Source organism: Hippopotamus amphibius, chromosome 5, assembly GCF_030028045.1.
Source record: "Hippopotamus amphibius kiboko isolate mHipAmp2 chromosome 5, mHipAmp2.hap2, whole genome shotgun sequence".
NCBI lineage: Eukaryota > Metazoa > Chordata > Mammalia > Artiodactyla > Hippopotamidae > Hippopotamus > Hippopotamus amphibius.
Genome location: NC_080190.1, coordinates 9,497,356 through 9,518,681, shown reverse-complemented (window position 1 = coordinate 9,518,681; position 21,326 = coordinate 9,497,356). Strand labels below are relative to the sequence as shown.

The 21,326-nt window shown below is 59.5% G+C and overlaps 1 protein-coding gene across 1 annotated transcript in view; it reads right to left on the bottom strand.

Annotated features, from left to right (window-relative positions):
• The window catches only part of LOC130854168 (deleted in malignant brain tumors 1 protein-like), a 49,350-nt gene that overhangs the window by 23,201 nt on the left and 4,823 nt on the right, over window positions 1-21,326 (bottom strand). Inside the window, 19 exon segments of the mRNA XM_057736931.1 lie at window positions 4,476-4,799; window positions 5,676-5,733; window positions 6,336-6,365; window positions 7,127-7,420; window positions 7,422-7,475; window positions 9,929-10,246; window positions 10,248-10,276; window positions 11,928-11,957; window positions 12,840-13,163; window positions 14,040-14,094; window positions 14,697-14,726; window positions 15,487-15,785; window positions 16,078-16,220; window positions 16,559-16,600; window positions 17,443-17,472; window positions 17,647-17,710; window positions 18,360-18,719; window positions 19,676-19,820; window positions 19,823-19,995. Coding sequence (XP_057592914.1) covers window positions 4,476-4,799; window positions 5,676-5,733; window positions 6,336-6,365; window positions 7,127-7,420; window positions 7,422-7,475; window positions 9,929-10,246; window positions 10,248-10,276; window positions 11,928-11,957; window positions 12,840-13,163; window positions 14,040-14,094; window positions 14,697-14,726; window positions 15,487-15,785; window positions 16,078-16,220; window positions 16,559-16,600; window positions 17,443-17,472; window positions 17,647-17,710; window positions 18,360-18,719; window positions 19,676-19,820; window positions 19,823-19,995 — 2,802 coding nt within the window.

The following is a 21,326-nucleotide window of genomic DNA, read 5'->3' as shown; positions in this document are numbered from 1 at the left end:
CCTTGCTGCCTGTGTGTGCTGAGCAAGCCTCGGGCTCAGCTCGCTGCTCTTGGCCGACTCCCTCCAACTCTCTTAGCCTGGCAGGGTCTCCTTCCCGGGAGAACTCCTTTGCCACCTGCCTTCCATGAGCCATGCCCACACGGGCACATCTGAGGGGTTGTCCCGAGGCAGAAGCACACAGGAAAGTAAGGCGGGGGGGGGCGGTTGAGAGTGAACCTTTAGCCAAGGAGGGTTCCTGAAACCCGGAGCACTGCCGTCCCTAGGACCCAGCATGCCCTGGGCACTGTCCCTGCCACTTCTGCATGCAGTTGGGCTCGAATGGATCTCAGGGGTGGTCCGGAATGAGGGATACAGGGTCTCCTCTCGGTTCTCGTGCCCCATCGACAGAAGGTCAGTGGTGGTCAACCTCCCTTCTCCCCCATAACTCTCCTCACTCAGGATTGGACCAGGGCCTAGGGTGGTGCAACACAGCCCTGGTTCTCTGCAGCGGCAGGGGACCACCTGTGGACACCATCAAGTGTAGGATGGGACAAATCAGGTGGGTCAACAGGAAGGCAGGAGTGTTGGAAACCCCAAGGCTAGCTAAGGAGAGCCAGCTGGGAGACTCAGTGACAGAGGGGACAATGATGCGTCCCCCCAGGTCCTGCCAAGTGCAGTGATGCCCAGCAACGGGAGAGAACAGGGAGGGCTGGGCAGGGAGTAAGGGCCATCCCGAGGAAGATCGCCTGAGACTCACCGGGCCAGGCAGTGGACTGGGTCCGAGCATCTGTGGAAAGAGAAGGAACATCAGACACCAAGCCCACGGGACCCCGCTGGGATCCCAGGGGGAGGAAGCTCAGCAGGCACACGTTGCTGCTGCTCTTCTAAGGGCCTCAGCGAGCACACTGTGGGCCCACCACGGACGTCTCAGTCCACAGGGGGCTCCTCGTTCTGTCTCATGTCTTGTGCCTGCCAGCCTGGGCCTCAGGGCTGACTTTCCTAAATCTGACTGTCCCTGCCGTGCCAGGCAGGCCAGCATCCCATACTGCCATGGTCAAGGGGATTAGCTGTGTGCCTAGAGGACCGAGCAGACCCAAAAGAACCGTCGCCTCCCAGCTTCTCTGGGTCCACAGAGGCAGCAAGTCCGAGGGGTCCAGCTCCAGGTCCAAATCCTATGTGTCATCTGTCAGGCCCGACCGCAGCTGGAAACAAGGCTGCACCTGCTACGACACACTTGGCCCCGGTTCTGCTCACAGCACACCTGCTGCCCAGACAGTGCATCCCAGCTCCCCAGAGGGGCTACAGTCTAGCACTCAGAAACCAAACCTGGGCCACCTGCAGTCCTAGCCCATGACCTCCCGTCAGCCTCTTCCCTAAAGAACTGTCTTCTTTGGGCTCTGGGCTGCCCTGTGGCATGGAAAACATGGCTTCATGGTACTTTCACTTTGGTTCTTTGTTCTCATGCACCATCTCCACGCCTGGCAGCTGCCTCAAAAGCTTCTACTAATTGATACCAGAGAGATAAGGGGATGGAACGATGTGAGAAATGTAGGAAATGCGTTGACGGGGATCAGCAGGGAAGAAGGAAGCCACACCCCAGAGACACAACCCTGCTTATGGGAGCCCCAACTGAGCACATGACACTGGCGTCCTCGCTGTGGCCACAGTTGTGGGACTGCCAGTCACCTTGGGGCAGCTCCACATGGAGGTCTCGTGCCCTGAGCAGCCCACATCGTCCAGGACAAACGGCCCAGAGCTCTGACTCAACTGGACCCCTCCTAGGGCCGATGTGGCCCAGCCACAGCCCAATTGCCTGCACACCACGTCGGCATCGCTGGTGTCCCAGCTGTCGTCACACACGGTGCCCCAGCAGCCTGGGTACAGGACTTCCACCCGACCCTGACACCTGGCACCTCCATTCACCCAGCCTCAGGGCCAAACCCGATTCGGTCCCTAGAGCACAGCACCAGGACACCACCTCCTGTCTCTCTTGAGGTCACAGGCCCAAGGCAGCTGCCACACTCAGGGGGCTTCCTGAGGCTGACACGCACCTGGGCAGGCAGTCACATTGATATATAACCAGGAGTTCATCTCCATCCCAGGGAAAGGAGCAGACATCCCTTTGCAGCCCAAGTCGCAGGATGCTCACAGGTAGAGATGCAGCCCATCACTCCAAGAGGAGGCGAGCAGCAAGGTCACCCCGACCCACGCAGCTCACACCCAGGCTCCAGCGCCACAGCTGCAGGACGAAGCCCCAGGCCATCCCCTGCTGGTCGCTTGTGGGCTCCTGGGTGGTTCTGCCTGGGTTCTGGCCCTGCCACCGGAGGGGCGGGGCATACATCCCACAGAAGGACAGGGCCAGACTGAAGCACAGCAGGCACGTTTACATCCCAGCCCCGTGCTGGGACAGCCGACCATGGCCTGAGAGACCCGGAGAGGTCCCAGCAGAATTCAGGCATCCAAGGCCTACACTGCCCGCCTGCAGGTGAATCTTTCCTAAGCATCTGGACCACATTCCATGGGACTCAGCTCAAGAGCCCACGAAGATCAAACCTCGCACCTGGCGTTCAGAGCCTCCTGCCTCCCTCTCAGGGACAAGGATGACAACGGCCACACCCCCAGCCTCCTCCTGTCCCATCCAAACCTCCAAGCTCTCTACAACCAGAGAGCAAGCCCCAGGGAGGTGGGCAGGAACATTTACCTGTTGATAGCAGAGCAGGCGAGGATCCGGACTGACTGGAGGCTGGAACTGGCAACCAAGGGAAAGCTCAGAGTCAGCCAGCACAGCAAGGAAGGCTTGACAAGGCTCGCAGCTGCCTGACGACACCCATCCCACAGCTGGATCCTGCCCCTTGCTGCCTGTGTGTGCTGAGCAAGCCTCCGGCTCAGCTCGCGGCTCTTGGGCGACGCCCTCCACCTCTCTTAGCCTGGCAGGGTCTCCTTCCCGGGAGAACTCCTTTGCCACCTGCCTTCCATGAGCCATCTCCACACGGGCACATCTGAGGGGTTGTCCCGAGGCAGAAGCGCACAGGAAAGTAAGGCGGGGGGGTGGAGAGTGAACCTGGAGCCAAGGAGGGTTCCTGGAACCCGGAGCACTGCCGTCCCTAGGACCCAGCATGCCCTGGGCACTGTCCCTGCCACTTCTGCATGCAGTTGGGCTCCAATGGATCTCAGGGGTGGTCCGGAGTGAGGGATACAGGGTCTCCTCTCGGTTCTCGTGCCCCATTGACAGAAGGTCAGTGGTGGTCCACCTCCCTTCTCCCCCATAACTCTCCTCACTCAGGATTGCACCAGGGCCTAGGGTGGTGCAACACAGCCCTGGTTCTCTGCAGCGGCAGGGGACCACCTGTGGACACCATCAAGTGTAGGATGGGACAACTCAGGTGGGTCAACGGGAAGGCGGGAGTGTTGGAAACCCCAAGGCTAGCTAAGGAGAGCCAGCTGGGAGACTCAGTGACAGAGGGGACAATGATGCGTCCCCCCAGGTCCTGCCAAGTGCAGTGATGCCCAGCAACGGGAGAGAACAGGGAGGGCTGGGCAGGGAGTAAGGGCCATCCCGAGGAAGATGGTCTGAGACTCACCGGGCCAGGCAGTGGAGTGGGTCTGAGCAGCTGTGAGAAAGAGAAAGAACGTCAGACACCAAGCCCACGGGGCCCCGCTGGGATCCCAGGGGGAGGAAGCTCAGCAGGCACACGTTGCTGCTGCTCTTCTAAGGGCCTCAGCGTGCACACTGTGGGCCCACCACGGACGTCTCAGTCCACAGGGGGCTCTTCGTCCTGTCTCACGTCTTGCGCCTGCTGGCCCGGACCTCAGGGCTGACTTTCCTGTATGTGATGGTCCCTGCCATGTCTGTGAGGGGCCACCACACTACTGCCTTAGCTCCCGGCGGAAGAACAAGGAAGAGCTCCAGCAAGCAGGGTAGGACCCCAAGTGCACCAGCCCATCTGCAGTGACGGTGAGGCTCATTGGGGCGCCCCAGAGATTCTGCCTGTGCTCCACCTCCTGCACCAATGTGCTAGCAGGCACGTTACCTCTCCACTCAGCCACCCCTGCCCCACTACATCCCCCTCCTCCACAGTGTTCACCACACTCACACGTGCACTGTTTACACTGGACCTCTGATGTCCGAGTCGGCTGTGAGTTGGCCCAAATTTCTCAGCCATCAAAGGCACCTTTCCAACCACATCCCCAAAGGTGGCTTTGAGAAGGCAGCCCCCGGGAAAACCAGGTGTGAACTGAGCGGCCATCCTGCTGGGAGGAAGGCTCACGGCCTCTGCCCCCAGGGTGGTGGAGGTTCTGTTTCACTCTCCCCACCATTGCTGCTGCAAGGCCCTTGCCCTCACACGTGACCAAAAGGGAGGGGGCCCAGCTGCCCCGCAGGACTCTGCGAGGCATGGGTACTTGACAGGGGCTGGAGTGGGGCCCCTGCAGTGGGAAGTGCGTTGACCCCAATGAACCCCATCCTAAATGCTTGCCCGGGGATCTCTGAGGCCAACCTGAGCAGATGACACTGGCGTCCTCGTGGTGTCCACAGTTGTGGGAGTTCCAGCCATTGTGGGGGCAGCTCCACAGGTAGGTCTCGTGCCCTGAGCAGCGCACGTCGTCCAAGACAATCGGCCCTGAGCCCTGGCCGAACCGGGCATTTTGCGGGGCCGATATGGCCCAGCCACAGCCCAGCTGCCTGCAGACCACGTTGGCGTCCGAGGTGTCCCAGCTGTCGTCACACACGGTGCCCCAGGAGCCTCGGTACAGGACCTCCACCCGGCCCTGACACCTGTCCCCTCCATTCACCAGCCTCAGGGCCAAACCCGAGTCGGTTCCTGGAAGGAGACAGCAAATGTCACTCGCTTGCGTCTCTTAAAAGAAGACGTCCTGAGGTCTGAGTGAGTTCAGAGTTCTCCCAGGGATACACCTCTGAGTTCTAAGTAATGCTTTCTGTCAAGAGGATTGACAGAAGTCTGGGCATCATTTCCCAGCCTCTGGCTGTGTTCCAGAACCCTTGGCTGTGCGCTGAGCCAGGCACGTTCACTGACGGATGCCCACAACACCCGCAGGTCAGTGGCTGAAGCCAGGCTTGGGCAGCAGCGGGGAGAAGGGAAGCCCACAGCCTGCATCGGCAGTGGCCACTGGGATGGGCTGGGGGCCCCCGCATCAGGGTACCCCCAGAGACAGCTTCCCAGGCCGCACCAAGGAGCCACTTTTGGCTGCTCACCCCTACTCGGGACCCCAGCTCATCAGACCTGAGCTTGTTCTGAAGGCTCACTTTCCACTGAGCTCTTCGCCTGGTTCTGAAATAAACCATAGACTCTTTATCCTGTTGGGATGTAGACTTGAGGCTGGGCCCTTGTCCCCAGGACCGGAATGAAATTGAGAGTGAAGCCCAGACACATAACATGGGAGAGGTACGAAAACTGCCAGGAGACAGATAGTCTTACAACCTCTGGGTGCAGCTGTACCTGAAGACAGAACTACCACTAAATGTCTTAGACACGTACGGTATTGGGTCTGCTTCTCGCTTAAGAGAGCATCCCTTGGGATCCTACCACTTGCAAACAAGCCCATCCTGACTAGTACATTCTCTAACTGGCAGGGGAAGGTTCTCCACAGTTCTGGGAAGTAGAGGTGGGACCACAGAGGCTCCACCCAGGGTTTAGACACGGCACGCGGGCCCGCTGACTGCACTGTGGACCACTGACTCGCTGGCAGGATCCCAGCGATGCTCACCGTAGGAAGCAGCTGTCGTAAACCACCGATCTGAAGGGGAAACACAGCCAGGTTAGAAAGAAGGTGGATGGAATCAAGGTTGGTCTAGTGCCCTGAAACCAGGATCAGGGAGAGTGGGGTTCAAGAAGCTCCTCTGCCTGGGGGAGAAAGAGGCCTTTGCGGAGAGCTTGGCCTGAGCCAAACCATGCCCTCCAATGTCCACAACATGGCCATGAGGGGGCACGAGCAGCAGGAGCAGTAACCACGCCCTCCTGACAGAGTGCTCCTAGGTCACAGCATCCCCTAGACTCCTCCTGCGGTGCAGGACAGCAAACAGCTCTCTCCTTGCCCCGACATGTAACTCGTTTACATGTGACAATGCTTTCAAGCAAAATTACCCCAGGACAGACCTCCCCTCACCCCAGATGTACTGGGGGAACAGAGCGCAGCCACAATGTCCTTAAATGGCTGAGGCCGCCCAGAGGCTCCATGAGTAATGGCTCGTCTGGAAACATCTGCTTGCTCGAGAGTGACCAGGGCAGGTACTGAGGCGTGGAAAAGGTCCAAGTCCTTCTCCTGGAGTTGTCGGTTACCATCTGTGGAGCTGAGAGGGGAGGGAGGGACACGTGGAGTCAAGAGGCAGCAGGACTCACCTGGAGTGAGCGTGGACTGGGGCTGGGCAGCTGGGAGAGAAAGAAGGCAGGTCAGACACATGGCACAGAAGGGACACCACAGGGGCAAAAGAGGACGGACGACGCTGAGCAGGTAAGACGCTCAGTCCATGCATGTGCCCTGCCTCGGAGGGGGACCTCGTCCATCCTTAGTCCTCCGAGGATGCTCCTCCTGAGAGCACCAGGCAGACCAGCATCCCTTATTGTCAATCTCAAGCGAATGAGCTGGGTGCCTGGAGGACTGAGTGGACCCAAACCAATGGTAGCCTCCCAGCTTTGCTAGGTCCACTGAGGCATCAAGTCCAAGGGGTCCAGCTCGAGGGCCAAATCCCACGTGTGATCTGTCAGGCCCGACCCCAGGTTAAAACAACATTCTACCTGGCAAGACACACTTAGCCCCTGTTCTGCTCACAACACACCTGCTACCCAGACAGTGCAGCCCAGGTGCCTGGAGGGGCTACAATCTAGGACTCAGAAACCAAAACCTGGGCCACCTGCAGTCCTAGCCCATGATCTCCCTTCAGCATATTCCGTACAGAACTCTCCTGTGTTGTGGCATGGAGATAAAGGCTTCATGGCACTTTCAGTTTGGTTCTTTGGTCTAATCCACATTCTCCATGCCTGGCTGCTCGTCAAAAGCTCAAACTAATTCCGAGCAGAGAGATAAGGGGATGTAAGGATGGGAGAAGTGTAGTAAATGCTTTGAGAAGGGATGAGAATGGAAGAAGGAAACCACACCCCAGAGACACAACCCTGCTTATGGGAGACCCAACTGAGCACATGACACTGGCGTCCTCGCTGTGGCCACAGTTGTGGGAGTTCCAGACACCTTGGGGGCAGCTACACACGGAGGTCTCGTGCCCTGAGCAGCCCACATCGTCCAGGACAAACGGCTCTGAGCCCTGACCCAACTGGGCCCCTCCTGGGGCAGATGTGGCCCAGCCACAGCCCAGCTGCCTGCACACCACGTCGGCATCGCTGGTGTCCCAGCTGTCGTCACACACGGTGCCCCACGAGCCTGCGTACAGGACCTCCACCCGGCCCTGACACCTGGCACCTCCATTCACCCAGCCACAGGGCCAAACCCGATTCGGTCCCTAGAGGGCAGCACCAGGACACCACCTCCTGTCTCTCTTGAGGTCACTGGCCCAAGGCAGCTGCCACACTCAGGGGACTTCCTGATGCGGACGTTCCCCTGGGCAGGCAGTCACAGGTATACATGCCCAGGAGTTCATCTCCATCCCAGGGAAAGGAGCAGACATCCCTTTGCAGCCCAAGTCTCAGGATGCTCACAGGTAGAGATGCAGCCCATCACTCCAAGAGGAGGCGAGCTGCAAGGTCACCCCGACCCACGCAGCTCACACCCAGGCTCCAGCGCCACAGCTGCAGGACGAAGGCCCAGACCATCCCCTGCTGGTTGCTTGTGGGCTCCTGGGTGGTTCTGCCTGGGTTCTGGCCCTGCCACCGGAGGGGCGGGGCATACATCCCACAGAAGGACAGGGCCAGACTGAAGCACAGCAGGCACGTTTACATGCCAGCCCCGTGCTGGGACAGCCGACCATGGCCTGAGAGACCCAGAGAGGTCCCAGCAGAATTCAGGCATCCAAGGCCTACACTGCCCGCCTGCAGGTGAATCTTTCCTAAGCATCTGGACCACATTCCATGGGACTCAGCTCAAGAGCCCACGAAGATCAAACCTCGCACCTGGCGTTCAGAGCCTCCTGCCTCCCTCTCAGGGACAAGGATGACAACGGCCACACCCCCAGCCTCCACCTGTCCCATCCAAACCTCCAAGCTCTCTGCAACCAGAGAGCAAGCCCCAGGGAGGTGGGCAGGAACATTTACCTGTTGATGTCAGAGCAGGCGAGGATCCGGACTGACTGGAGGCTGGAAGTGGCAACCAAGGGAAAGCTCAGAGTCAGCCAGCACAGCAAGGAAGGCTTGACAAGGCTCGCAGCTGCCTGATGACACCCATCCCACAGCTGGATCCTGCCCCTTGCTGCCTGTGTGTGCTGAGCAAGCCTCCGGCTCAGCTCGCTGCTCTTGGCCGACTCCCTCCACCTCTCTTAGCCTGGCATGGTCTCCTTCCCGGGAGAACTCCTTTGCCACCTGCCTTCCATGAGCCATGCCCACACGGGCACATCTGAGGGGTTGTCCCGAGGCAGAAGCGCACAGGAAAGTAAGGCGGGGGGGTGGAGAGTGAACCTGGAGCCAAGGAGGGTTCCTGAAACCCGGAGCACTGCCGTCCCTAGGACCCAGCATGCCCTGGGCACTGTCCCTGCCACTTCTGCATGCAGATGGGCCCGAATGGATCTCAGGGGTGGTCCGGAGTGAGGGATACAGGGTCTCCTCTCAGTTTTCATGCCCCATTGACAGAAGGTCAGTGGTGGTCCACCTCCCTTCTCCCCCATAACTCTCCTCACTCAGGATTGGACCAGGGCCTAGGGTGGTGCAACACAGCCCTGGTTCTCTGCAGCGGCAGGGGACCACCTGTGGACACCATCAAGTGTAGGATGGGACAACTCAGGTGGGTCATCGGGAAGGCGGGAGTGTTGGAAACCCCAAGGCTAGCTAAGGAGAGCCAGCTGGGAGAATGAGTGACAGAGCGGACAATAATGTGTCCCCCCAAGTCCTGCAAAGTGCAGTGATGCCCCACAATGGGAGAGAACAGGGAGAGCTGGGCAGGGAGTAAAGGGCCATCCCGAGGAAGATCGCCTGAGACTCACCGGGCCAGGCAGTGGACTGGAACGGAGCAACTGTGGAAAGAGAAGGAACATCAGACACCAAGCCCACGGGACCCCGCTGGGATCCCAGGGGGAGGAAGCTCAGCAGGCACACGTTGCTGCTGCTCTTCTAAGGGCCTCAGCGTGCACACTGTGGGCCCACCACGGACGTCTCAGTCCACAGGGGGCTCCTCGTTCTGTCTCATGTCTTGTGCCTGCCGGCCTGGGCCTCAGGGCTGACTTTCCTAAATCTGACCGTCCCTGCCGTGCCAGGCAGGCCAGCATCCCATACTGCCATGGTCAAGGGGATTAGCTGTGTGCCTAGAGGACCGAGCAGACCCAAAAGAACCGTCGCCTCCCAGCTTCTCTGGGTCCACAGAGGCAGCAAGTCCGAGGGGTCCAGCTCCAGGTCCAAATCCTATGTGTCATCTGACAGGCCCGACCGCAGCTGGAAACAAGGCTGCACCTGCTACGACACACTTGGCCCCGGTTCTGCTCACAGCACACCTGCTGCCCAGACAGTGCATCCCAGCTCCCCAGAGGGGCTACAGTCTAGCACTCAGAAACCAAACCTGGGCCACCTGCAGTCCTAGCCCATGACCTCCCGTCAGCCTCTTCCCTAAAGAACTGTCTTCTTTGGGCTCTGGGCTGCCCTGTGGCATGGAAAACATGGCTTCATGGTACTTTCACTTTGGTTCTTTGTTCTCATGCACCATCTCCACGCCTGGCAGCTGCCTCAAAAGCTTCTACTAATTGATACCAGAGAGATAAGGGGATGGAACGATGTGAGAAATGTAGGAAATGCGTTGACGGGGATCAGCAGGGAAGAAGGAAGCCACACCCCAGAGACACAACCCTGCTTATGGGAGCCCCAACTGAGCACATGACACTGGCATCCTCACTGGGGCCACAGCTGTGGGAGTTCCAGACACCTTGGGGGCAGCTCCACACGAAGGTCTCGTGCCCTGAGCAGCCCACATCGTCCAGGACAAACAGCCCAGAGCTCTGACTCAACTGGACCCCTCCTAGGGCCGATGTGGCCCAGCCACAGCCCAGCTGCCTGCACACCACGTCGGCATCACTGGTGTCCCAGCTGCCGTCACACACGGTGCACCAGCAGCCTGCGTACAGGACCTCCACCCGGCCCTGACACCTGGCACCTCCATTCACACAGCCTCAGGGCCAAACCCGATTCAGTCCCTAGAGCACAGCACCAGGACACCACCTCCTGTCTCTCTTGAGGTCACAGGCCCAAGGCAGCTGCCACACTCAGGGGACTTCCTGTTGCAGACGTTCCCCTGGGCAGGCAGTCACAGTTATACATGCCCAGGAGTTCATCTCCATCCCAGGGAAAGGAGCAGACATTCCTATTCTCCCTTAGTCTCAGAATGCTCACAGGTAGAGATGCAGCCCATCAGTCCAAGAGGAGGCGAGCAGCGAGGTCACCCCGACCCACCCAGCTCACACCCAGGCTCCAGCGCCACAGCTGCAGGACGAAGGCCCAAATCACCTCCTGCTGGTGACTTGTGGGCTCCTGGGTGGTTCTGCCTGGGTTCTGGCCCCGCCATCAGAGGTGCGGGGGACAGAGCCACACAGAAGGACAGGGCCAGACTGAAGCACAGCAGGCACGTTTACATCCCAGCCCCGTGCTGGGACAGCCGACCATGGCCTGAGAGACCCGGAGAGGCCCCAGCAGAATTCAGGTATCCAGGGCCTACATTGCCCGCCTGCAGGTGAATCTTCCCTAAGCATCTGGACCACATTCCACGGGACACAGGTCACCAGCCCACGAAGATCGAACCTCAGACCTGGCCTTCAGAGCCTCTTGCCTCCCTCTCAGGGACAAGGATGAGAACAGCCACACCCCCAGCCTCCTCCTGTCCCATCCAAACCTCCAAGCTCTCTGCAACCAGAGAGCAAGCCCCAGGGAGGTGGGCAGGAACATTTACCTGTTGATAGCAGAGCAGGCAAGGATCCGGACTGACTGGAGGCTGGAAGTGGCAACCAAGGGAAAGCTGAGAGTCAGCCAGCACAGCAAGGAAGGCTTGACAAGGCTCGCAGCTGCCTGATGACACCCATCCCACAGCTGGATCCTACCCCTTGCTGCCTGTGTGTGCTGAGCAAGCCTCCGGCTCAGCTCGCGGCTCTGGGACAATGGCCCTGCCTGAGGGCGGCCGACTCCCTCCTCCTCTCTTAGCCTGGCATGGTCTCCTTCCCGGGAGAACTCCTTTGCCACCTGCCTTCCATGAGCCATGCCCACACGGGCACATCTTAGGGGTTGTCCCGAGGCAGAAGCGCACAGGAAAGTAAGGCGGGGGGGTGGAGCGTGAACCTGCAGCCAAGGAGGGTTCCTGGAACCCAGAGCACTGCCTTCCCTGGGACCCAGCATGCCCTGGGCACTGTCCCTGCCACTTCCGCATGCAGATGGGCCCGAATGGATCTCAGGGGTGGTCCGGAGTGAGGGATACAGGGTCTCCTCTCGATTCTCGTGCCCCATCGACAGAAGGTCAGTGGTGGTCCACCTCCCTTCTCCCCCATAACTCTCCTCACTCAGGATTGGACAGGGCCTAGGGTGGTGCAACACAGCCCTGGTTCTCTGCAGCGGCAGGGGACCACCTGTGGACACCATCAAGTGTAGGATGGGACAACTCAGGTGGGTCAACAGGAAGGCGGGAGTGTTGGAAACCCCAAGGCTAGCTAAGGAGAGCCAGCTGGGAGACTCAGTGACAGAGGGGACAATGATGTGTCCCCCCAGGTCCTGCAAAGTGCAGTGATGCCCCACAATGGGAGAGAACAGGGAGAGCTGGGCAGGGAGTAAGGGCCATCCCGAGGAAGATCGCCTGAGACTCACCGGGCCAGGCAGTGGACTGGGTCCGAGCATCTGTGGAAAGAGAAGGAACATCAGACACCAAGCCCACGGGACCCCGCTGGGATCCCAGCAGGAGGAAGCTCAGCAGGCACACGTTGCTGCTGCTCTTCTAAGGGCCTCAGCGTGCACACTGTGGGCCCACCACGGACGTCTCAGTCCACAGGGGGCTCCTCGTTCTGTCTCACGTCTTGCACCTGCCGGCCCGGACCTCAGGGCTGACTTTCCTGTATGTGATGGTCCCTGCCATGTCTGTGAGGGGCCACCACACTACTGCCTTAGCTCCCGGCAGAAGAACAAGGAAGAGCTCCAGCAAGCAGGGTAGGACCCCAAGTGCACCAGCCCATCTGCAGTGACGGTGAGGCTCATTGGGGCGCCCCAGAGATTCTGCCTGTGCTCCACCTCCTGCACCAATGTGCTAGCAGGCGTGTTACCTCTCCACTCAGCCACCCCTGCCCCACTACATCCCCCTCCTCCACAGTGTTCACCACACTCACACGTGCACTGTTTACACTGGACCTCTGATGTCCGAGTCGGCTGTGAGTTGGCCCAAATTTCAGCCATCGAAGGCACCTTTCCAACCACATCCCCAAAGGTGGCTTTGAGAAGGCAGCCCCCAGTAAAATCAGGTGTGAACTGAGCGGCCATCCTGCTGGGAGGAAGGCTCACGGCCTCTGCCCCCAGGGGGGTGGAGGTTCTGTTTCACTCTCCCCACCATTGCTGCTGCAAGGCACTTGCCCTCACACGTGACCAAAAGGGAGGGGGCCCAGCTGCCCCGCAGGACTCTGCGAGGCATGGGTACTTGACAGGGGCTGGAGTGGGGCCCCTGCAGTGGGAAGTGTGTTGACCCCAATGAACCTCATCCTAAATGCTTGCCCGGGGATCTCTGAGGCCAACCTGAGCAGATGACACTGGCGTCCTCGCTGTGTCCACAGTTGTGAGAGTTCCAGCCATTGTGGGGGCAGCTCCACAGGTAGGCCTCGTGCCCTGAGCAGCGCACGTCGTCCAAGACAATCGGCCCTGAGCCCTGGCCGAACCAGGCATTTTGCGGGGCCGATATGGCCCAGCCACAGCCCAGCTGCCTGCAGACCACATTGGCGTCCGAGGTGTCCCAGCTGTCGTCACACACGGTGCCCCAGGAGCCTCGGTACAGGACCTCCACCCGGCCCCGACACCTGTCCCCTCCATTCACCAGCCTCAGGGCCAAACCCGAGTCGGTTCCTGGAAGGAGACAGCAAATGTCACTCGCTTGCATCTCTTAAAAGAAGACGTCCTGAGGTCTGAGTGAGTTCAGAGTTCTCCCAGGGATACACCTCTGAGTTCTAAGTAATGCTTTCTGTCAAGAGGATTGACAGAAGTCTGGGCATCATTTCCCCGCCTCTGGCTGTGTTCCAGAACCCTTGGCTGGGCGCTGTGCCAGGCACGTTCGCTGACGGATGCCCACAACACCAGCAGGTCAGTGGCTGAAGCCAGGCTTGGGCAGCAGCGGGGAGAAGGGAAGCCCACAGCCTGCATCGGCAGTGGCCACTGGGATGGGCTGGGGGCCCCCGCATCAGGGAACCCCCAGAGACAGCTTCCCAGGCCGCACCAAGGAGCCACTTTTGGCTGCTCACCCCTACTCGGGACCCCAGCTCATCAGACCTGAGCTTGTTCTGAAGGCTCACTTTCCACTGAGCTCTTCGCCTGGTTCTGAAATAAACCATAGACTCTTTATCCTGTTGGGATGTAGACTTGAGGCTGGGCCCTTGTCCCCAGGACCGGAATGAAATTGAGAGTGAAGCCCAGACACATAACATGGGAGAGGTACGAAAACTGCCAGGAGACAGATAGTCTTACAACCTCTGGGTGCAGCTGTACCTGAAGACAGAACTACCACTAAATGTCTTAGACACGTACGGTATTGGGTCTGCTTCTCGCTTAAGAGAGCATCCCTTGGGATCCTACCACTTGCAAACAAGCCCATCCTGACTAGTACATTCTCTAACTGGCAGGGGAAGGTTCTCCACAGTTCTGGGAAGTAGAGGTGGGACCACAGAGGCTCCACCCAGGGTTTAGACACGGCACGCGGGCCCGCTGACTGCACTGTGGACCACTGACTCGCTGGCAGGATCCCAGCGATGCTCACCGTAAGCAGCTGTCGTAAACCACCGATCTGAAGGGGAAACACAGCCAGGTTAGAAAGAAGGTGGATGGAATCAAGGTTGGTCTAGTGCCCTGAAACCAGGATCAGGGAGAGTGGGGTTCGAGAAGCTCCTCTGCCTGGGGGAGAAAGAGGCCTTTGCGGAGAGCTTGGCCTGAGCCAAACCATGCCCTCCAATGTCCACAACATGGCCATGAGGGGGCACGAGCAGCAGGAGCAGTAATCACGCCCTCCTGACAGAGTGCTCCTAGGTCACAGCATCCCCTAGACTCCTCCTGCGGTGCAGGACAGCAAACAGCTCTCTCCTTGCCCCCACATGTAACTCGTTTACATGTGACAATGCTTTCAAGCAAAATTACCCCAGGACAGACCTCCCCTCACCCCAGATGTACTGGGGGAACAGAGCGCAGCCACAATGTCCTTAAATGGCTGAGGCCGCCCAGAGGCTCCATGAGTAATGGCTCGTCTGGAAACATCTGCTTGCTCGAGAGTGACCAGGGCAGGTACTGAGGCGTGGAAAAGGTCCAAGTCCTTCTCCTGGAGTTGTCGGTTACCATCTGTGGAGCTGAGAGGGGAGGGAGGGACACGTGGAGTCAAGAGGCAGCAGGACTCACCTGGAGTGAGCGTGGACTGGGGCTGGGCAGCTGGGAGAGAAAGAAGGCAGGTCAGACACATGGCACAGAAGGGACACCACAGGGGCAAAAGAGGACGGACGACGCTGAGCAGGTAAGACGCTCAGTCCATGCATGTGCCCTGCCTCGGAGGGGGACCTCGTCCATCCTTAGTCCTCCGAGGATGCTCCTCCTGAGAGCACCAGGCAGACCAGCATCCCTTATTGTCAATCTCAAGCGAATGAGCTGGGTGCCTGGAGGACTGAGTGGACCCAAACCAATGGTAGCCTCCCAGCTTTGCTAGGTCCACTGAGGCATCAAGTCCAAAGGATCCAGCTCGAGGGCCAAATCCCACGTGTGATCTGTCAGGCCCGACCCCAGGTTAAAACAACATTCTACCTGGCAAGACACACTTAGCCCCTGTTCTGCTCACAACACACCTGCTACCCAGACAGTGCAGCCCAGGTGCCTGGAGGGGCTACAATCTAGGACTCAGAAACCAAAACCTGGGCACCTGCAGTCCTAGCCCATGACCTCCCTTCAGCATATTCCGTACAGAACTCTCCTGTGTTGTGGCATGGAGATAAAGGCTTCATGGCACTTTCAGTTTGGTTCTTTGTTCTAATTCACATTCTCCATGCCTGGCTGCTCGTCAAAAGCTCAAACTAATTCTGAGCAGAGAGATAAGGGGATGTAAGGATGGGAGAAGTGTAGTAAATGCTTTGAGAAGGGATGAGAATGGAAGAAGGAAACCACACCCCAGAGACACAACCCTGCTTATGGGAGCCCCAACTGAGCACATGACACTGGCGTCCTCGCTGTGGCCACAGCTGTGGGAGTTCCAGACACCTTGGGGGCAGCTCCACGTGGAGGTCTCGTGCCCTGAGCAGCCCACATCGTCCAGGACAAACGGCCCAGACCTCTGACCCAACTGGGCCCCTCCTGGGGCAGATGTGGCCCAACCACAGCCCAGCTGCCTGCAGACCACGTCGGCATCGCTGGTGTCCCAGCTGCCGTCACACACGGTGCCCCACAAGCCTGGGTACAGGACCTCCACCCGGCCCTGACACCTGGCACCTCCATTCACCCAGCCTCAGGGCCAAACCGGATTCGGTCCCTAGAGGGCAGCACCAGGACACCACCTCCTGTCTCTCTTGAGGTCACAGGCCCAAGGCAGCTGCCACACTCAGGGGGCTTCCTGATGCGGACGTTCCCCTGGGCAGGCAGTCACAGGTATACATGCCCAGGAATTCATCTCCATCCCAGGGAAAGGAGCAGACATCCCTTTGCAGCCCAAGTCTCAGGATGCTCACAGGTAGAGATGCAGCCCATCACTCCAAGAGGAGGCGAGCAGCAAGGTCACCCCGACCCACGCAGCTCACACCCAGGCTCCAGCGCCACAGCTGCAGGACGAAGGCCCAGACCATCCCCTGCTGGTCGCTTGTGGGCTCCTGGGTGGTTCTGCCTGGGTTCTGGCCCTGCCACCGGAGGGGCGGGGCATACATCCAATAGAAGGACAGGGCCAGACTGAAGCACAGCAGGCACGTTTACATCCCAGCCCCGTGCTGGGACAGCCGACCATGGCCTGAGAGACCCGGAGAGGTCCCAGCAGAATTCAGGCATCCAAGGCCTACACTGCCCGCCTGCAGGTGAATCTTTCCTAAGCATCTGGACCACATTCCATGGGACTCAGCTCAAGAGCCCACGAAGATCGAACCTCGCACCTGGCCTTCAGAGCCTCCTGCCTCCCTCTCAGGGACAAGGATGAGAACGGCCACACCCCCAGCCTCCTCCTGTCCCATCCAAACCTCCAAGCTCTCTGCAACCAGAGAGCAAGCCCCAGGGAGGTGGGCAGGAACATTTACCTGTTGATGTCAGAGCAGGCGAGGATCCGGACTGACTGGAGGCTGGAAGTGGCAACCAAGGGAAAGCTCAGAGTCAGCCAGCACAGCAAGGAAGGCTTGACAAGGCTCGCAGCTGCCTGACGACACCCATCCCACAGCTGGATCCTGCCCCTTGCTGCCTGTGTGTGCTGAGCAATCCTCCGGCTCAGCTCGCTGCTCTTGGCCGACTCCCTCCACCTCTCTTAGCCTGGCAGGGTCTCCTTCGTGGGAGAACTCCTTTGCCACCTGCCTTCCATGAGCCATGCCCACACGGGCACATCTGAGGGGTTGTCCCGTGGCAGAAGCGCACAGGAAAGTAAGGCGGGGGGGGGTTGAGAGTGAACCTTGAGCCAAGGAGGGTTCCTGAAACCCGGAGCACTGCCGTCCCTAGGACCCAGCATGCCCTGGGCACTGTCCCTGCCACTTCTGCATGCAGTTGGGCTCGAATGGATCTCAGGGGTGGTCCGGAGTGAGGGATACAGGGTCTCCTCTCGGTTCTCGTGCCCCATCGACAGAAGGTCAGTGGTGGTCAACCTCCCTTCTCCCCCATAACTCTCCTCACTCAGGATTGGACCAGGGCCTAGGGTGGTGCAACACAGCCCTGGTTCTCTGCAGCGGCAGCGGACCACCTGTGGACACCATCACGTGTAGGAAGGGACAAATCAGGTGGGTCAACGGGAAGGTGGGAGTGTTGGAAACACCAAGGCTAGCTAAGGAGAACCAACTGGGAGAATGAGTGACAGAGGGGACAATGATGTGTCCCCCCCAGGTCCTGCAAAGTGCAGTGATGCCCCACAATGGGAGAGAACAGGGAGAGCTGGGCAGGGAGTAAAGGGCCATCCCGAGGAAGATCGCCTGAGACTCACCGGGCCAGGCAGTGGACTGGGTCCGAGCATCTGTGGAAAGAGAAGGAACATCAGACACCAAGCCCACGGGGCCCCGCTGGGATCCCAGCGGGAGGAAGGCTCAGCAGGCACACGTTGCTGCTGCTCTTCTAAGGGCCTCAGCGTGCACACTGTGGGCCCACCACGGACGTCTCAGTCCACAGCGAGCTCCTCGTCCTGTCTCACGTCTTGCGCCTGCTGGCCCGGACCTCAGGGCTGACTTTCCTGTATGTGATGGTCCCTGACATGTCTGTGAGGGGCCACCACACTACTGCCTTAGCTCCCCGCGGAAGAACAAGGAAGAGCTCCAGCAAGCAGGGTAGGACCCCAAGTGCACCAGCCCATCTGCAGTGACGGTGAGGCTCATTGGGGCGCCCCAGAGATTCTGCCTGTGCTCCACCTCCTGCACCAATGTGCTAGCAGGCACGTTACCTCTCCACTCAGCCACCCCTGCCCCACCCCATCCCCCTCCTCCCACAGTGTTCACCACACCTCACACGTGCACTGTTTACACTGGACCTCTGATGTCCGAGTCGGCTATGAGTGGACCCAAATTTCGCAGCCATCAAGGGCACCTTTCCAACCACATCCCCAAAGGTGGCTTTGAGAAGGCAGCCCCCGGGAAAACCAGGTGTGAACTGAGTGGCCATCCTGCTGGGAGGAAGGCTCACGGCCTCTGCCCCCAGGGGGGTGGAGGTTCTGTTTCACTCTCCCCACCATTGCTGCTGCAAGGCACTTGCCCTCACATGTGACCAAAAGGGAGGGGGCCCAGCTGCCCCGCGGGACTCTGGGAGGCATGGGTACTTGACAGGGGCTGGAGTGGGGCCCCTGCAGTGGGAAGTGTGTTGACCCCAGTGAACCTCATCCTAAATGCTGGCCCGGGGATCTCTGAGGCCAACCTGAGCAGATGACACTGGCGTCCTCGTGGTGTCCACAGTTGTGGGAGTTCCAGCCATCATGGGGGCAGCTCCACAGGTAGGCCTCGTGCCCTGAGCAGCGCACGTCGTCCAAGACAATCGGCCCTGAGCCCGGGCCGAACCAGGCATTTTCCGGTGCCGATATGGCCCAGCCACAGCCCAGCTGCCTGCAGACCACGTTGGCGTCCGAGGTGTCCCAGCTGTCGTCACACACGGTGCCCCAGGAGCCTCGGTACAGGACCTCCACCCGGCCCTGACACCTGTCCCCTCCATTCACCAGCCTCAGGGCCAAACCCGAGTCGGTTCCTGGAAGGAGACAGCAAATGTCACTCGCTTGCGTCTCTTAAAAGAAGACGTCCTGAGGTCTGAGTGAGTTCAGAGTTCTCCAGGGATACACCTCTGAGTTCTAAGTAATGCTTTCTGTCAAGAGGATTGACAGAAGTCTGGGCATCATTTCCCCGCCTCTGGCTGTGTTCCAGAACCCTTGGCTGGGCGCTGAGCCAGGCACGTTTGCTGACGGATGCCCACAACACCAGCAGTTCAGTCGTTGAAGCCAGGCTTGGGCAGCAGCGGGGAGAAGGGAAGCCCACAGCCTGCATCGGCAGTGGCCACTGGGATGGGCTGGGGGCCCCCGCATCAGGGTACCCCCAGAGACAGCTTCCCAGGCCGCACCAAGGAGCCACTTTTGGATGCTCACCCCTACTCGGGACCCCATGCTCCTCCTGAGAGCACCAGGCAGACCAGCATCCTTTATTGTCAATCTCAAGCGAATTACCTGGGTGCCTGGAGGACCGAGTGGACCCAAACCAATGGTAGCCTCCCAGCTTTGCTGCGTCCACTGAGGCATCAAGTCCAAGGGGTCCAGCTCGAGGGCCAAATCCCACGTGTGATCTGTCAGGCCCGACCCCAGGTTAAAACAACATTCTACCTGGCAAGACACACTTAGCCCCTGTTCTGCTCACAACACACCTGCTACGCAGACAGTGCAGCCCAGGTGCCTGGAGGGGCTACAATCTAGGACTCAGAAACCAAAACCTGGGCACCTGCAGTCCTAGCCCATGACCTCCCTTCAGCATATTCCGTACAGAACTCTCCTGTGCTGTGCATGGAGATAAAGCCTTCATGGCACTTTCAGTTGGTTCTTTGGTCCAATCCACCATCTCCATGCCTGGCAGCTCATCAAAGCTCATACTAATTCGGAGCAGAGAATTAAGGTGATGTAAGGAGGCAAGAAGTGTAGAAAATGCTTTGAGAAGGGATGAGAATGGAAGAAGGAAATCACACCCCAGAGACACAACCCTGCTTATGGGAGACCCAACTGAGCACATGACACGCGTCCTCACTGTGGCCACAGTTGTGGGAGTTCCAGACACCTTGGGGGCTGCTTCACATGGAGGTCTCGTGCCCTGAGCAGCCCACATCGTCCAGGACACACGGCACTTGAGTCCTGAGCCAACTGGACCACTTCCTGGGGCCGATGTGGCCCAGCCACAGCCCAGCTGCCTGCAGACCACGTCGGCATCGCTGGTGGCCCAGCTCTCGTCACACACGGTGCCCCACCAGCCTGGGTACAGGACCTCCACCCGGCCCTGACACCTGGCACCTCCATTCACCCAGCCTCAGGGCCAAAGCCGATTCGGTCCCTAGAGCACAGCACCAGGGACACCACCTCCTGTCTCTCTTGAGGTCACAGGCCCAAGGCAGCTGCCACACTCAGGGGGCTTCCTGAGGCTGACATGCCCCTGGGCAGGCAGTCACATTGATATATGCCCAGGAGTTCATCTCCATCCCAGGGAAAGGAGCAGACATCCCTTTGCAGCCCAAGACTCAGGATGCTCACAGGTAGAGATGTAGCCCATCACTCCAAGAGGAGGCGAGCAGCAAGGTCACCCCGACCCACCGAGCTCACACCCATGCTCCAGCGCCACAGCTGCAGGAGAAAGGCCCAGACCATCCCCTGCTGGTTGCTTGTGGGCTTCCTTGGGTGGTTCTGCCTGGGTTCTGGCCCCGCCACCGGAGGGGCCGGACAAACATCCAATAGAAGGACAGGGCCAGACTGAAGCACAGCAGGCACGTTTACATCCCAGCCCGTGCTGGGACAGCCGACCATGGCCTGAGAGACCTGGAGAGGTCCCAGCAGAATTCAGGCACCCAGGGCCTACATGGACCGCCTGCAGGTGAATCTTCCCTAAGCATCTGGACCACATTCCACGGGACACAGGTCACCAGCCCACGAAGATCGACCCTCGCACCTGGCGTTCAGAGCCTCCTGCCTCCCTCTCAGGGACAAGGATGAGAACGGCCACACCCCCAGCCTCCTCCTGTCCCATCCAAACCTCCAAGCTCTCTGCAACCAGAGAGCAAGCCCCAGGGAGGTGGGCAGGAACATTTACCTGTTGATAGCAGAATAGGCGAGGATCTGGACTGACTGGAGGCTGGAAGTGGCAACCAAGGGAAAGCTCAGAGTCAGCCAGCACAGCAAGGAAGGCTTGACAAGGCTCGCAGCTGCCTGACGACACCCATCCCATAGCTGGATCCTGCCCCTTGCTGCTTGTGTGTGCTCAGCAAGCCTCTGGCTCAGCTCGCTGCTCTTGGCCGACTCCTTCCACCTCTCTTAGCCTGGCATGGTCTCCTTCCCGGGAGAACTCCTTTGCCACCTGCCTTCCATAAGCTATGTCCACATGGGCACATCTGAGGGGTTGTCCCAAGGCAGAAGCACACAGGAAAGTAAGGCGGGGGGGTGGAGAGTGAACCTGCAGCCAAGGAGGGTTCCTGGAACCCAGAGCACTGCCGTCCCTAGGACCCGGCATCTCCTGGGCACTGTCCCTGCCACTTCCGTATGCAGATGGGTCCTCATGAATCTCAGGGGGGCCGGGCTGAGGGATACAGAGTCGCCTCTCAGTTATTGTGCCCCATCGACCGAAGGTCAGTGGTGATCCATCTCCCCTC